This window comes from Gymnogyps californianus, chromosome 4 (assembly GCF_018139145.2).
Source record: "Gymnogyps californianus isolate 813 chromosome 4, ASM1813914v2, whole genome shotgun sequence".
In the NCBI taxonomy this organism is placed as follows: Eukaryota; Metazoa; Chordata; class Aves; order Accipitriformes; family Cathartidae; genus Gymnogyps; species Gymnogyps californianus.
In genome coordinates this window covers 70,329,069-70,344,448 of record NC_059474.1, presented here as the reverse complement: position 1 = coordinate 70,344,448, position 15,380 = coordinate 70,329,069, and the positions used below count along the sequence as shown (strand labels likewise).

At 37.9% G+C, this 15,380-nt stretch overlaps 1 protein-coding gene across 5 annotated transcripts in view; it reads right to left on the bottom strand.

Moving 5' to 3' along the window:
• Positions 1 to 15,380, bottom strand: part of INPP4B (inositol polyphosphate-4-phosphatase type II B) — a 290,171-nt gene that overhangs the window by 107,477 nt on the left and 167,314 nt on the right. For 4 of the 5 annotated variants that reach the window (XM_050895913.1, XM_050895915.1, XM_050895912.1 and 1 more), the window contains exons 10-11: positions 8,436 to 8,547; positions 5,892 to 5,964 (exon numbers count right to left, since the gene is read on the bottom strand). In XM_050895913.1, the coding sequence (XP_050751870.1) occupies positions 5,892 to 5,964; positions 8,436 to 8,547 (185 nt within the window). Of the gene's footprint in view, positions 1 to 5,891; positions 5,965 to 8,003; positions 8,115 to 8,435; positions 8,548 to 15,380 lie in introns of all 5 variants that reach the window. The other variant, XM_050895911.1, reaches the window with a different exon arrangement.

The window sequence follows — 15,380 nt, the reverse complement described above, 5'->3', positions numbered from 1 at the left end:
ATGGGACAAGTGAAGCATGCCTCAGAGTTTAGCTATATCTGATGCATCTTCTCCATGATATGCACACACAGAAATTGTTAATACAAATAGATGGTGTGCATCTACATTAAAGGAAACTTGACGATTGACATGGTCAAGAGGACGTCATTTTAGAGTCAACTTTATCATTGACATGGTCAAGAGACTGCCACTATGTAGAAATAAATATAACAATCCTATAAATGTGTTACACACACTGTTCTCAGATCACTATTGTAACTTGACATAGGAAAATCACGTTACTTGATGTCTTGGAAGGTTATGCTTAAAACCCACCATGTTTTTTATCTTAAAGCTCTCACATATTTCCATTCAGATCTTACAGTGATGCTCTATAATAAAGGTGGGAAATTTCTACTCTCTCTTTTCCTTTTTTTTTTTTTTTTTTTCCCCTCTTTTCCCTACTCTTAACTAATTTTCCGGAAAGAGGAAATGGGGAAAAAGCTGAGAAAGAAGAAGTTTTGTTTGACTACTTTGATAAGCTTACTTGGAGACAAATGATTGTCATTTAACAGACACATCCACTGCTTCCTAACTCAGAATGACTTTGGACAGCCATCCAAATCCTCCAACAGTACCTTTCTATCAGCCTTCTGGAAAAAGCTGCCTTAGAGCAGGCTTCCATTGATCTGCCACTGAATGGTCTATAACTCAAAGGAATGTATTTCCCATGTGCGCTGCAAGGAAACTGTTGCTGTCAAAATGACATCTACTAATAGAAATTTCAGCTTCACAACTCACTGCCACCATTATTGCCTATGTAGGGTGATTTATAGAGCATGAAAAACACGGACCAAGTTATTGAAGATACACAAACTGTCTTGTCTATCTAATCAAACTGTTTTTTAACAGAAGTACTTTAGGAAAGGCCTAAAACAAGACCACAGATTCAAAGGTATCTGTAATAAAACGGTTGTTGGCAACTCTTAAAAAAAGGAATGTTGTAAATAATCATGTTTAAGTAATTGCAGATGTATTGTTTTCTATTCCCATCACTCTGTTGAGATGTCTTGAATCATTAATCTTCGATGAGAAACTGGAAGCCTTTTTAGAGTCATTTTGCCTTTATTTATTAGTGATTTTACTTACAAAAACTAAATTCTGACTTACTGTTATGAAATAAGCCTAATAGATGCTTGATAGCTATGGTATATAAATAACAGCAATTTTTCTTTACTACTAACACCCGAAATACCTCAATGTTCAAGCATCTTTACATGCATTTTACAACTTGAGAACCTTCACCACACAGACTTAACTATTGTCCACTACAAAAAAAGGCATCTCCAAGTTCTGTGCCTGTGATCAACTTACACCTCGTGCCTGGGCTTTACTATATTACTTGATTAAAATATGCTGTGATGCTTTCCTATTTTCCCCCTCTTTTGCTGAGATTATTCTAATTAATGAAATCAGTTTTGTCAATAATATTGACAGCCTCTGTCAATCCACAAAGTAGATATATGGCACCGATCATCTTCCATTAACAAGACAGGGAATGACAATCTTCAGATGTCAGGGAGAGCTCAAGAAACTAAGGGCTAATTCAGGTCTGCCCTTAAAGAGAAACCTGCCAAAACAGATGATAATTTTGGTGGGTTTTGGTTGGTTGGTTGGTTTTGGGGTTTTTGGGGGTTTTTTTTGTAGTGCCCCCTGTTCACTAGGAAGCAGGTTGATAGTTTTTACCAGGACATTTCAAATGATGATACCCCAGACACAAAAGGCTCTTTTCTCTATTTTACCTTTTTATATCTACTTCCTAAGAAGTTATCAAAGGATGTTTTTCCAAGAACAGCCCTTAAATTTGCACTCAGAATCTATTACATTCAAAAACTCACATTTGTTTGTGAGAACCTAATGCACATAGGTAGCTTCACAATCTCTTTCCTCCCATCTCCCCACTATCACCACCACCATCACGGGAAAAAACCAAAACGAAACAAAAACCCAACAGGATTGCAGCATGATAGCAAGGGAGACTAGGAATCACTTTGAAAATGTGGATCCAAAGCTGTGACTTCTATCATTGTTAGAATTATTAAACTACTCTTCAGGTACTACCTCCGAGTCTGAATTTTCAGATGGGGATAATCTCAAGTGTGTTGCAAGTTTTAAAAAACGGCCAAAACATCTCTCCATGGGTTTATGAAGAAAATTTCATTTACAAACTCAGAAAAAAGCCTGGGAATTTTGTTTTCACAAGGAATTCAAATAATTCCCATCCGCAGTATTGCTAAAGCTTGAGATTGTCAGTAAGAGCTGCACAATACTTGATGTTTTTCTTATAAACAGAACTACTGAAGTCGTGTGATTCCATAAAAATCTCAGATGTATTTTCCTTTACAACAATAATTGCTTTCTAATTCCAACAAGTTGTCTAAAAAAGAAATCTAGAAGGCATGTAAACCCATGCAAACAGTAAGAATAGCAAGACTAGATTTGGCTTTTATAAAAAGTAGTTATTAAAATGAGTGAAAGTTTCATAAAAGTAATCCTTCCTGTATTTAGACAGTGATCATGAAAGGCACTGAAAAAAAAAAATCCAGATGAACTGCAGTGGTTAAAAAGAGAAAAAACTATTTTAAAAGCCTTTCTCTATAGCATGAAGCCTAAAAGCCAATGCCATATATTTAACCATCCATATTTTTGGACATTCTCATTTTTAAATTTAAAGACCTCTGTGCTTTTTATTCCATACAGTATCCTTCACACTGCTTCCCCTGCAAGTAAAATAAAAAATTAATAAAAGATTGAATACTCTGTTTTCATTTTTGTTCCCTGTCGAACATAGATCAAAGCATACCGCTGCCATATACTAATTTACTAACAGTGTTTCTATTTATATCTTCCTCTGTAGCATAGGTATATTATGCATATAATCTCAGGAAGAATAATTTGAACTTTCTTAATTTTTGCTTAATTTCAATTACTTTTATTCTCTTTTTTATTGTAAAGCGCAATATGTTTACATGCAAACAATTGGTAAACTCTCTAGTGTTATAAATAACTGAATTTTGAGACATATAAATTCAGTCTCTTGGGATATAAACGGAATAGTGATAAGCCTCTATGAAATATGATACTCATTCCCACTCACTCAATAAGTGCCTCATAACTCACTTGAGGGCTGCGAGTTCCTTATATTAAGATTTAAATTTCAGAAGAATGTCAATGTGCATCTATGCCTACAGGCTTAAAGATTCACATGGGGTATTTTTTCAGTTTCATAGTTTTGAAGGCCTGATAAACAACATGACACAGAAAGAACCAGAAATCTTTACAACAGTATACACATTTACTAAATACATATGCATATGGAATATATACTGTACTGTAGATAGTTCTGCATGTACACAGCAGGGACAGTAGTGCAGGCAATGCTGATGTTATCAAGTTGCCTGTAATACACTTCTACCACATTACTGATATTGTTCCTTTCCCTTCAGTCCTTGTTTTTGATTGCCTCTAATTTTGCCACACTGAAATTTGTCTGGCTTAAGCTGATTATTTTTTGAAAATTTCAATTAAGATGGTCCAGCTGCACAGAATGAGGCCAGAAATCTGCAACAGAAAGTTCTGTGCTTTATAAACTTGAATTCTGCCAGCAAATCTTTTACAGAGATGTGCATTTTACCATAAGCATGGCAATCCACCCAGATCTGACGACGACATAAGCCTTGGGAAAGAAATCTCAGTACGTAGAAACTCAAAACTTGAGCTTAACACCTCATACATGCACCAAGGCTTTACCTTTATTGAAAATTCTTGCATCCTTCCCAGCTTCTAATGCCAACAAAACTGTGCACATGTCATTCGTACAGAGTGGATGAATACGTTTTTGGGCAGAGCTAGTGTGTGGTACAATATGCTTAAGGGCAGCACTGGTACCCATGTGAGAAAGCCAGCCTCCAGGCAACACAGAGAGCTTTGATCCACATGAAGCCCAGTCATGGAGGCATGCTGGGGAAGAAGTTTGACTGGTTGAGCAAAGACGCTGAGAGTATAAAAGGAGAGCTAAAATTGTCTAAGAAAAGAAACTAGGAATTCAATAAAAGAGTGGGACTGACAAAACCTGGAACTAGTGCCAGGTGTCAGCAGGGAAGTGGAGGCAATGCTGAGGTGAGAAGAGGAAGTCAGAAGTACAGGAAACAGACTGAAGAATAAGTATTTATTAGAACAAACTTCCTGTGACTGAAAACTCTTTCCAATATCCTGTGTGCTGTCATTTCTTGCATATGCATCTGCAGTTCTGCTCTTTCCCCTCAACTCTTAAAAAAAAAAAAAAAGGCAAAAAATGGCATGGTACATTTGACTTCATAAACCCTAGCAATGTTGGGTGGGGGGGGGGTTTGGTTTTATATTGTGTGTTTGTATATGAGAACAATAAATGTAGAAATGTTAAGCACTGTCTAGATATACTGTAGAATCATGTGCAAATACTCTTGACAAAGTGATCTAGACTTCATTATTCATAAAACCGACATCTACCTTGGACGTTCCAACAGTTCCAACAAAATACATTGCCCAAACTACAGCATTTCCCCATCCAAAAAAACTCAACAAAAAACCCACAATCAAACCCACCCAACAGAGGCAGCAAATTGAAAAAAATCAGTTGTGAATCAGCAACATTTTCTCTGAACAGAAATGTCATTTCTTTAAGACCCACTTATCTGGATGACATACAGAATTGGAATCAAAGAACAGCTGCACTGAGCTAGACCAAATCGTTCAACTGGCTCTGTATCTTGTCTCCAAGAAGAGCCATAAATAGATACCTAGAGATGCAAGATACTCTCCCTGCCTCCAGCTATTTTCTGTTCAGGAATTTCTGGAGCCAGATGTAGTTCCTGTGCATTTGGTAATTCTCAATGAATATCTTTTCCACAAACATATCTAGTCTCACATTGAACTGATGAAAAGAAATGACAGTTCTGAAGAAGAAATTTTTCCTGCTTCTGATCTCGTCTCAACAAATCACAGAAAAAAGTTACAGCATTCATACATACATGGAAAAACCTATTTTTTGGTGGTTTCTAGTGCTTCCTTCAGACTGCAAAGCTAGTCTAATAAGTCTGTCCTATCAAGTGAGGTCATATGAAAACATTTCAGTAAAGGTTTTAAAAGGTTTTAAAACTTCAGTAACATTTCTCCTCAACTGTATGCAGCAAATACACAGAATTCTTGACAGCGCTGTGGTTTCAGATGACCCGTGTAACTTACTTGTGACATTGTTACTGCAGAGTAATGGAGATTCATAAACTTGGGCCAATAAAACTTTTACAGTGCAGCATATCAGCATGTAATATTTCTCAGTATAATGAAAGAGAAATAGATCTAGTTCAACACTGTCCACTGAAGCCCAGAGCTGACCTAGAATTGAGAATGCCTTGCCAACAGCTTCCTTCATTTTAGGACATATAGCTTCCAGATCAAACTGAAATTGCCATTTCATCAGCTAAGAGACAGATTAATTCTCCAGGGTATTCAGTTACAAATAATGCATAATTACTTCAACAGAATGTCATGCAATGACATGACAAAAAACTTATGAGGTTAATTCCATGCCCACTGAAGTTACTGACAGTCTTGAAAATCATTGAACAGTAAGGATGTAGAAGATTTTAGCAGTGTTTCAGAAAGCATAATTGACATAAATTTCTGAAAGTTTTCCTCACATTTCTCAGTAAAACAATACTGTCAAACATGTATAAAACACTAAAATATTAAACTTAAAAATCTGTGCATCATTTGAAGAGCCTTTTAATAGTTCTGCCCCAAATCTTTGTGATTTCTTCAGGATCTGACATAGCGTTGCAATAGTCATCTTTTACGGATGTTAGAATACTTACCTGCATTTAATGAAGGCAAGTTGTCTTTACCACTTATGCCTTCGGTGGCTGTACATTCACGAACCAATGCACACTACGAAAGAAATGCAACCACAAATGTAACACATTCAGGTGTTACAAGGAAATTCATAGCAGTTTATAAATGGCAGACTGAAAAACATCACTGATAATATAACTTCCCAACCCTTGATCATAATTTACATTTTTCTCTTTATATTTCTGTTCCAATATATTGTAACACAATCAGAATTATAGCAGAGAAAATCGTAAAATATGATCCAGAGAAAACAGTAAAATATGACCAGCTATTCCATAATAAAACAGAAAGGTTTCCTACCAATACAATGGCAGAGGTTAAAATAATTTTTGACAAGTTCCATGCTTTCAGAGAGGTTTCTTTTGACAAGGCAGTTTTCACATGCATGATGTCAGAAAGCACTCTCTGAATTTTTAAACAAGGGAAAAGTAGGAACCACAAAAAGTCTTTAAAATGTGCTTGCGGTTTGTGATTGAAGTAATTTGTTATACAAGTGAATTGGAAGATTTCTTTGATAAGATTAGTGTATAAAATAAAAGTATAAAAAGTTTATGGAAAAATCAACCAGTGTAAACCTGTTAAATGTACTAGGAAGAATATTTTTAATGCTCCTCCTCCCTCCAGTTAGAAAAAAAACAGACAGCCTCTAAAGGTGATAGGGAGCTATGTTCCCAGGGCTTTCCCAGTTTCTAGATGTTCTGTTGCAGAGCTTGAAGCAAAGAGCAAGACATGATGTACTCTCTACCAGTTGATATCTCCAACTGAATTTAACTATCACCTTACTCTTCCATGAGGAATTCCCCGCACATAGTTTATCTAATGAGTTAGCAAACCTAATTCAGAACTTATTTCTTTGAAGTAATTCAGTAACTACATTCTCACAATTGCATCCTCACTATGAACATATAAACCAAGACTCCATGATGCAACTAATCCATAAAAACTAAGGACTCCTTTAAAGACCACAGAAAACACAGCTGTCACAAGGCTGGTCTTTCTTGACAAGTAGTAGAACCCCCTAGAAAGATGCTATTAAAGCTTTCTGGCTCCCCCAAGCTAGACACAGCTCATTAATTACATCTCAAATAATTGTAAGAAGTCTCATTCCACATTTTGAAATGGAAGAAAAGCAAAATAAAAGAGAAGGCTGAAAAAACAGTTCATGTTGCATATCTTGTGGAAGTTTTATAGTACAAAACCAGAAAGATGTCACAGCGTTCGTTGGCTTCTTTGGAACTGGTCCCATTGGTCCATTGTTTTAAAAAAGCATTGAAGTCCTTTGAGAAGAATGGTGAAAAAAAGAAGCGTAAAATCTATCCTCAGAGTTTTGCCCAAAAGCAGACTGTTTTGGCTGAGCAGAAAAGATATTCAGAACAATGCCCTTTTCTCCAAAAATACATTCTTATATGTTACTTCCAAACAAAAAAATGCAGTCCTTAATTTTACATTCCCTGTAGCATTATCTAAAATCAGTTTTTTTCCATGAAGAACAGAATACACCATAGTGTATAGCAGCACACCATAGTATTAGGGCTGCAAAAATTCTGTCAGTGAGAATGGGGCTGCAGAGGCAGAGATACCAGGAGGAGGCAACTCTGTACAGGTATGTCAGTTGCCATCAGCCAGGGACCCAGTTAGAGAGACCTTTTTATTAACTGCAAATCATTCAAACACTGATTTCCTCGTTCTGAGAAGTCATTTCTGAGTTTCTCCCAAGCCCAAACCTCTTGTCATCATAGAGACAGCCCATCCGTTCCACCCTCCCTCCTTTGGTTCTCCACTCCTCTCAAATCCACTCCCCCCATATCATCTCCAGCTCCAGTCTCCACCACTTTTGCCTGCAACAACCTGCCTACTTAAGAGCATTTTTGCTCTTTCTGAGCCCTTCTGTTCTTCCTCTCGTCCCACACCGTGAGCACCCCAACTCAGAATCCCTACATACACCCTCTGGTCAACACTGTCCTATGCTAGCACTCTGAGGCACCATTGCTGCCACATCCCTCCCATTGATTTTCCCCACCACTGTGCGCTCCTACGAAATGCAGCTGAACCTGCCCCTTTGCAAGGGAATTCACCTCTTCTTTGGCTTGCCTGTCTGTCATTTTTTCCAGGTTTTCAGTATTGTGGGCACAGGTTGCACATAAAAATCCACGTGAACGGGACTTCAAGGGCAGAAAACAGAGGAACTGTCCAAGGGAAAAAGAAGTCAGGTTTATGGCGTCTCGATGGACAGTTTTTTGATCAGGAGTGATTAAATATGATCATTTGAGGTCAAAATCAGCTCTTTTTTTTCCTAAAGAAGGGGAGGGACTAGGAAACTGAGGATAGAGTATTACTCTGTACATTTTCATTAAAAACTATTTTTAGTTTAGGGAGATTAAGCGTACATAGTACTTTACTCCAGAAATTTTTTTATTAAGTCCTTAACCCAATTTGGAATTAGTAATTTAGGCACTTGGTACAGCTGATCATTCTAATTAACTTTGTGCAATGAACTGAGTTCCTACCTTCTGATCCTGGGTGTCTGTTGTGATGTGGTCCGTTTCCCCATCCTCTAGCTCTCCCATCTTCACAAGATTGACTTCAATGGTACCAACTGTCTTTCCACCATCAGAAGTCCTGGGAAAAAAAAACCATTACATGGGGTCATCTGCAGCATTGCATTCTTTCAGTAAAAATATTGTCACTAAACATTTAGTCCCCTCTCCATTCCGTATAGCTGCAGTCACCTGTATTGAACTCGTTATTTACCATCATAAAGCAAATGTTAACAATAAGGCATATTGTATTTTCTCCAAATTCTTTATAGCAATGAAAGTTTTCATCAGGAAACTGAGGATGGGTAAGTGCTATAAATGGTGGAAGAATCCACGAACATTGCCAAGTTTTCATTCTAGACATTATTGTGTCTGTGGACCGTCAGAGAAAGGGCTATAACATTGCACTAATACCCCACTCATGACCTGCAATCTCACTGCACAGTACACCGCTTTTTTTCCTAAGACAATCTGCGAAGAAAGGACAAGCTCAGTGTATTAATAAACTGCTAAACCAAAATAATGAAACTAATCTGAATATCACTTTGCCTTTTGTAGTCCCTCTGCAGAGTAATTATTCAGAATCAGTCCCATTTCTTTAACTACATGGGAGAAGATAATATAGTTCCACATGAATTCCTTTATTATCATCTCCGCAAATAGTTTACTTCCAATTAAGCGAAGATAAAGAGCAATTCAGATTTACATCTCCAAACAAAGCGTACTGCTCGCTACTTTTTGGAAGAAACAAGGGTTTAAACTCCAGAAAGATACTGAACGCTTTTTCAGCTTTCGCTGGTAGCAAAACACCAAGGCTAATGGCACAGTCTATCTCCCCTGGCTTATTCTGAACAGCTGGATTTTTTGAAAGGAAGGAAAGAAGGGTAACAGATCATTTAATAATAATGAGGAAATTATAACAACAGCCACCAAGCAAAAATTGGCAAAAGGAAATGATGGAATAAGTTTAGCAGAGTTCCAAAAGCACAGAGAGGAAGAAGAATGAAAACAAATGGGTTTGGGGCAATACTGTGTATAATCTCAGAAGTGAAAATGAAAAGTGATGAAGCAGGACAAAGGAATACACAGAAGAGGGACTAGAGGGCTGGCAATAAAAAAGAAAAATTGACTTTCAGAAACAGTAATATTAGAAAAAAGTGTTTCCATTAAAAACTGCCACATTCCTAGGGCAATCCTCACTGCAGGACAACATCGAAACCCCCGTCAACACAGACACCCTTCCAGAACTTCAAAAAACAGTCCTCACATTGTATTAGGAGAGGAAGGAAAAATCCCCCAAACACCCTTCTCCTCATTTCACCAACGAGGAGAAAGACGGTAGTCCGAGCGCTGGCCCGCCGGTACACCCGCGTGCACCGTGCGGAACTACGCGGAGGTACGGCCCCAGGCCCAGCTGGCGCGGTACGGCTCCGTGAGCCAATTCCCGCTGCTTCTCAGGCGCTGAGAGCCCCCGAGCAGCACCGCGCCGACACGCATCGTCTCCCCCTCTCAGGCAGGGCAGGCCCAGCTCCGCTTCGCCGTGCTGCCTCCTGCCATGCGCAGGCTTTCCCAGAGTGCTTGCTCGTGCCCCAGGCGGGAGGACCCTGCCTCTGCCTTCAGCTCCCGCAATTTTACATAATCTGTATTTCTGCATGCAGTTTAAGGCCTTAATTAAGTCAGAGTATGCCACCTCTTTACACTGACTAAAGTTAATCACGTACGTTAGTCTTTTCAGGCATGGATACTTATTTATCATGCTAAATCAAAACTTCCATTTTTTACAGTAAGGTCTCAAAATATAGCTACGCCCAAGCTTCAAATTTAAATAATTATTTTGGTTGCAAACCATTATGCTTTAATATGCGACTCAGTAGGATACACTCATCTTGCAACTATACAAATTAAATATGTTCTTATATAAAACCTTGCAAAATACACATAATTCTTCATATTTTACATGTGCCACTACGTCATTTGCTCTAAGTCAAATTCATTACTGACAATAAAATAAAGGAACAATTAAAAATGAACCAATTCCAGATAGCCTTGCAACCAAAGAAGCCTACATTAATTAATGAAGTATACAAAAGAAAAGTAATGAGGAAGAAGGGTTCAATGTCCAAAGGGTGTTTATGAACAAAAATACGTAATAATTTTGAAATGCATGAGAACAACTTAAGTGTCTTCTGAATGAAAAACATTCCCCTGAGTTGCTTAGTGGTTTGACTTTATTTGTTTTCTCCTTCCTGTGTCAAACCAGCATGCAAACTAGGCTACCTCAACAAATGGACTACAGCATTTCCAAGGAGAAAGGGAATACAACAAATGTTAGCAAATCACATGTACCTTTAAAAATCAGAGTAAACATGTGGCTATAAGACTGAAAATTTTTCAACAGCTTAACGTGTCTCGATCAAAGTGTCAAGTGGACCACCTCATTACCAGGCTGACTTAATATGCAACAGCACTTTGCTGTTTTCCTGGTCTGAAAGGAAAACGTTGCATTCATTTGACTTCCAGAAGTAAAATCATACCCATTCTTTTTTTAGGAAACACATTTTTCTAAGGCCAGAGAGACCTGCAAGTCTGATACAGACTTGCATAAAACAGATTGAGTTAAAATTACATCAGGGTAAATTAAGAGTATAAACAAATGTTGAGCAAAACGGAGCTCAATTTGCAAATGAACTGATACAAGCCAATGAAGCATGTTGCTCGAGTAAAACAAAATAAAAATGGAAATGCCAGTTATGCTTTCTCAGTCCTTGTCTCCCTTTCTTTAGAACACCAAATATTCCCCCTTGTTGCTGTTATTAGAGGCTTGGCCTGAGTAAGGCAGGGAGCACTGCATCGCTTGCCTGCACGAGTAGCAATATGTATTTGGAAGCTTTCTCCATACATGTTTAAAAAATATATGACTGATCTAACTTCACTTTATATCAATTTTCTCAATTATTTTCTTCTCGAAATCACTCCTATTCTGGTCTACTACATATGTAATATTACAATCTGAAACACGCAGTATCTGCAAGAGAAGGTAATGCAACAGGATAAAACTAAACAGTGGGACTGTTGCATTGTAGTTGTACTCCTTCCTCCACTTCTCCTATCTGAAACACGGAAATATGAAAACACACTTTAAAAAAACAAAAACCCCAAAGTTTCTTTTGAATGCTACAGGCACACAAATCAACAAAGAGCTCTATTAAATGTCCAGGGAGAAACCACCATTAGCTGTGTCAGACACTGTGAATTTAAAATACCACTGGTGCATGAAAGTCTTCAAACAACAGACATGTCATGCATTTAAAACTTTCAAGCAACGTCATAAGATTAAAATTTTGCTTGAAAGAAAATTAAAAATTAGAAACAGAAGTGATGTGGTGGGACAAATAAAAAAAGCCTAGCAATCACACTTAAATAAGACAAAAATCTATATTGTTTTACTTTGCACTAACAGAAACAGTATTGTGTGCACACATATATATATATGTATACACTTCATGTCATTTGCCTGGACAGACAGGAAGAGACAATCTCACACATACACACTGTTCAACAGAACATCAGGAAAATAATTAATTGGTCTTAGGACACTTCATAATGCATTAGGATAGAATCAGTTTATTTGCTGTAGTTTAATAAAGCTGAAAAGCGCATTCTGCACTCACACGGTGCAGTGAAGACTGTCTCTGCATCAAATTGCTTACAGTCACAAGAGAAGAGATACTATAGACCCACAGGACAAAGGATTGCACCTTGACAAATCTGCATAGGGACAGTGGGGATGGGGAATACAGCAACAAGAATAAAATAAAAAAAAGCGTCAGTGTGAAGAAGCCCATATATGGCTCAAATTCTAGCTGGCTTATGGAGTTGGAAAATTGTTGATTTTTTTTAGCAGCCTGGGACAAGGAGCACCAATCACCTGATATCTGTCCACAGAGCATCTGCCTTTGGAACATGACCAATGAAAAGGAGACAAAGTGTTAGAAGAGTGATTTCTAAACCAGATGTAGAATCCAGCATCATAGGATGCAGGCTTTGGCAGCAAAGCTGGCAATGTTTCAGTCTATCCCTAACCATTCAGTCCAACATGACTGCATACTGCAGTGCTCACTCCATGTACCACAGCCATAATCCTGTGACAGTCCACACTCACCTAAGCTGGAATCACCAAGGACCCATCTTCTGATGAACCTTGTGGAGGTGATTCTGAGTGAAACAGTATGTTCTGAACTTTAAAAAACCCCACTTATATCAGTATTAAAAGCAATATTGTTGTTCTACTCACTGTGCCAAACCCACAGACTTTTGAAGCTGTCGTTAAATCTGCTCAGGTTTAAAACCACAATTACTTACTAATGCTTCTAACATTAATTTAAAGTTTATTATACACATGGATTTCCTTACCATCCCAAGTCCTTAAGGATCACCAGGTCAGTATCAGTTCCCTCAAATGCGAGGGAAGGAGCTAGCCAGCACCATCATGAGCAGCAGGAATACGTGCCCACCTTAGTACTTCTGGCGATAAAAGGTTGACCCAGGCATCCAGAGAGAAAGAAGGTAACAAGCTAGCAGTGGAAAAGCAAGTGAGCTAGATGGACTGAGAATAGCAGCCATTTGCCTCCAACGCTGTTCGCATCAAGTCTCATTGCTACATGTTGAATATGCAAATTTAGGCCTGCTAATTGGCTCCCATGGCCATACCTTTCTTCCAAAAAAACCCGGCTCAAGAACACAAAGAAAAAGAGAAGCAGACTGTGTATTTGCATAGCGATGTTAATTATAAATGACAAAGTCAGTGACTGCCTGAAAAGCAAACTGCATGACTTTCAGTCTAGCAGGCAGCCCTTTTCTCCAATGCATAATACAAAATAAATGTGATTAGTACAGACTGACATGCAGATTGTCATAAAATTATTTTCTCCACTGATGCAATATATTTTGAAATATGCAAGCACAAAACTATAGTACTTGCATAGAAATGTTTATTCTGTGAATTCACAGTAGAGCCTATTGCAATCAATACCATTTTCAAACAAGTCCACTGGTAAATACCATTCTGTTGCATTCTAAGGTAAATAAACAAATTTTGCGCTGTTCAATTCCTTCTCAGTTTTCATGATTTCACTGTACTGTTTATTAAGCTTCATGTCAAAACAAGTGTCACCTCAACTGTACGGGAGATTTGCGTGGCTTATAAAGCCAAGCTGTTGTTCACCTGCTTCCTGGGGTGGATGACATGACATGAAGGAGCCAAGAAACAACTTCAGGATGGAGACCAGGTAGAACTAGTTGTAGGCAGACTTGTACTGAATTTTAATAGGGAAAAGCAGCTAAATATATAGTATTTTATAGTCATCATTTGCTAAGGAAGTTATATGTACATAAATGACTGCAAAAATTAGTGTCCTGCTTTCAAATTCTCTCTAGTTAGTTAAACATTGTGAATGTAACTACTACTGAAGTGCAGTTACGTGTCTTCTGGCCCACTGAACTACAAGAGGCCTGGAGGACAGTGTTAGGAGGAAGGGAAGTTGGGGGGACTTTCTTTAATGGAGTCTTAGAGTTATTTTTTTGAACTTTCCAAAAATAATTATGGTTTATCTCTTTTATTTAAAGGAAATAGGTTCGGTCCTGCCCAAGATTAATGAAAATAAGACAGGTAAAAAAAGCAGATTGATAGACAAATAGATATTGTCCAAGAGGTCAAGTACAGCCACATGTTTAAAGAAAGTCTGTATAGTACATGATTGACAGACATCCACAGGCACATTCTCTCAGATAATCTGTATAATTCATGCACTCTATCCTAGTTCTTGTTTTTGTATGGTTAGCTCCATTCCTGCTTACCGGGGCCAAAGGATCCGAGTGGTATTGATATGACCCTAGTTTCATACTGAGGTAGCCTACTTACACTTTTGTACTGTCTACTAAGAGGAGTATCTCAGACCGATAGACCTTATTTTTACAGAGAGCACAAAAGAGCACTATTATCTTTTTCCTTTGCTGCTTCTTACATGTAACTTACTGGAAATCATACCAAAATCACCCAAGCTAAAGAGGATCTTCCTGAAAACAGGGCAAACTACCACCACAGGGGAAGCAGCTAATGGAAGTACTAATTGCTAGCCCTTTACAAAAGGCCATAGACGTCAACCAAGCAAAAAAACCACATTACGCTGTTCTTAAAAGAAAAGCATGGCAAAAAGATCCTCTAAACTGAATGTTAGAAGTAAATCAACTGAAAAAAAAAAAAATCTTAATTACTAAAATAGCAATTAGTATACTTAATTCCCATTTACAAAGAAAAAAGGATGTATGCTTGCTTTTGTTTTTGTTTTTTTTTTTAAAAATTGGATACACTGCAACATATAGCGCACACATCTACAATAAACACTCAGCCATCAGTTTAGGGCACCTTTGTAGAGAAGAAAGGACAATCAAAATAAAAACTTCTTTTGCAGAGGTTTTGTAAGTTGTGCCCCTAATCACTGTTAAGGTACAACGGTGGGGAAAGGGAAAAAATAGAGCACAGTTTGTCAACAGTAAGGAATTGAATGCCAGCGCTCCACAAAATAACTGAGAAAAATACAAGAATATTCCTTTAAAAACACTTTTATATTGTTACACTGTACTTCAGAAAGACAATGGTAAGACATAACTGAAAAAAACAGTGAAAAAGTAATCAGATTCTGTAATTACACCAATATTTACAGGGCACACCACAGAGCTATTTCTGACTCCTTCAATCTCTACTTCAGATCTAACAAAGGAGCGTCTCAATCACAGGCACTCCCTGGTAAACTCCCATCCAAAGTATATCAACAAGAATTAAATAGAATTGCATGCTCTGACAGGGCCCTTGGCATATCCCCTGTCCTCCTGAGGGGTACTAATACAATAGGGCAA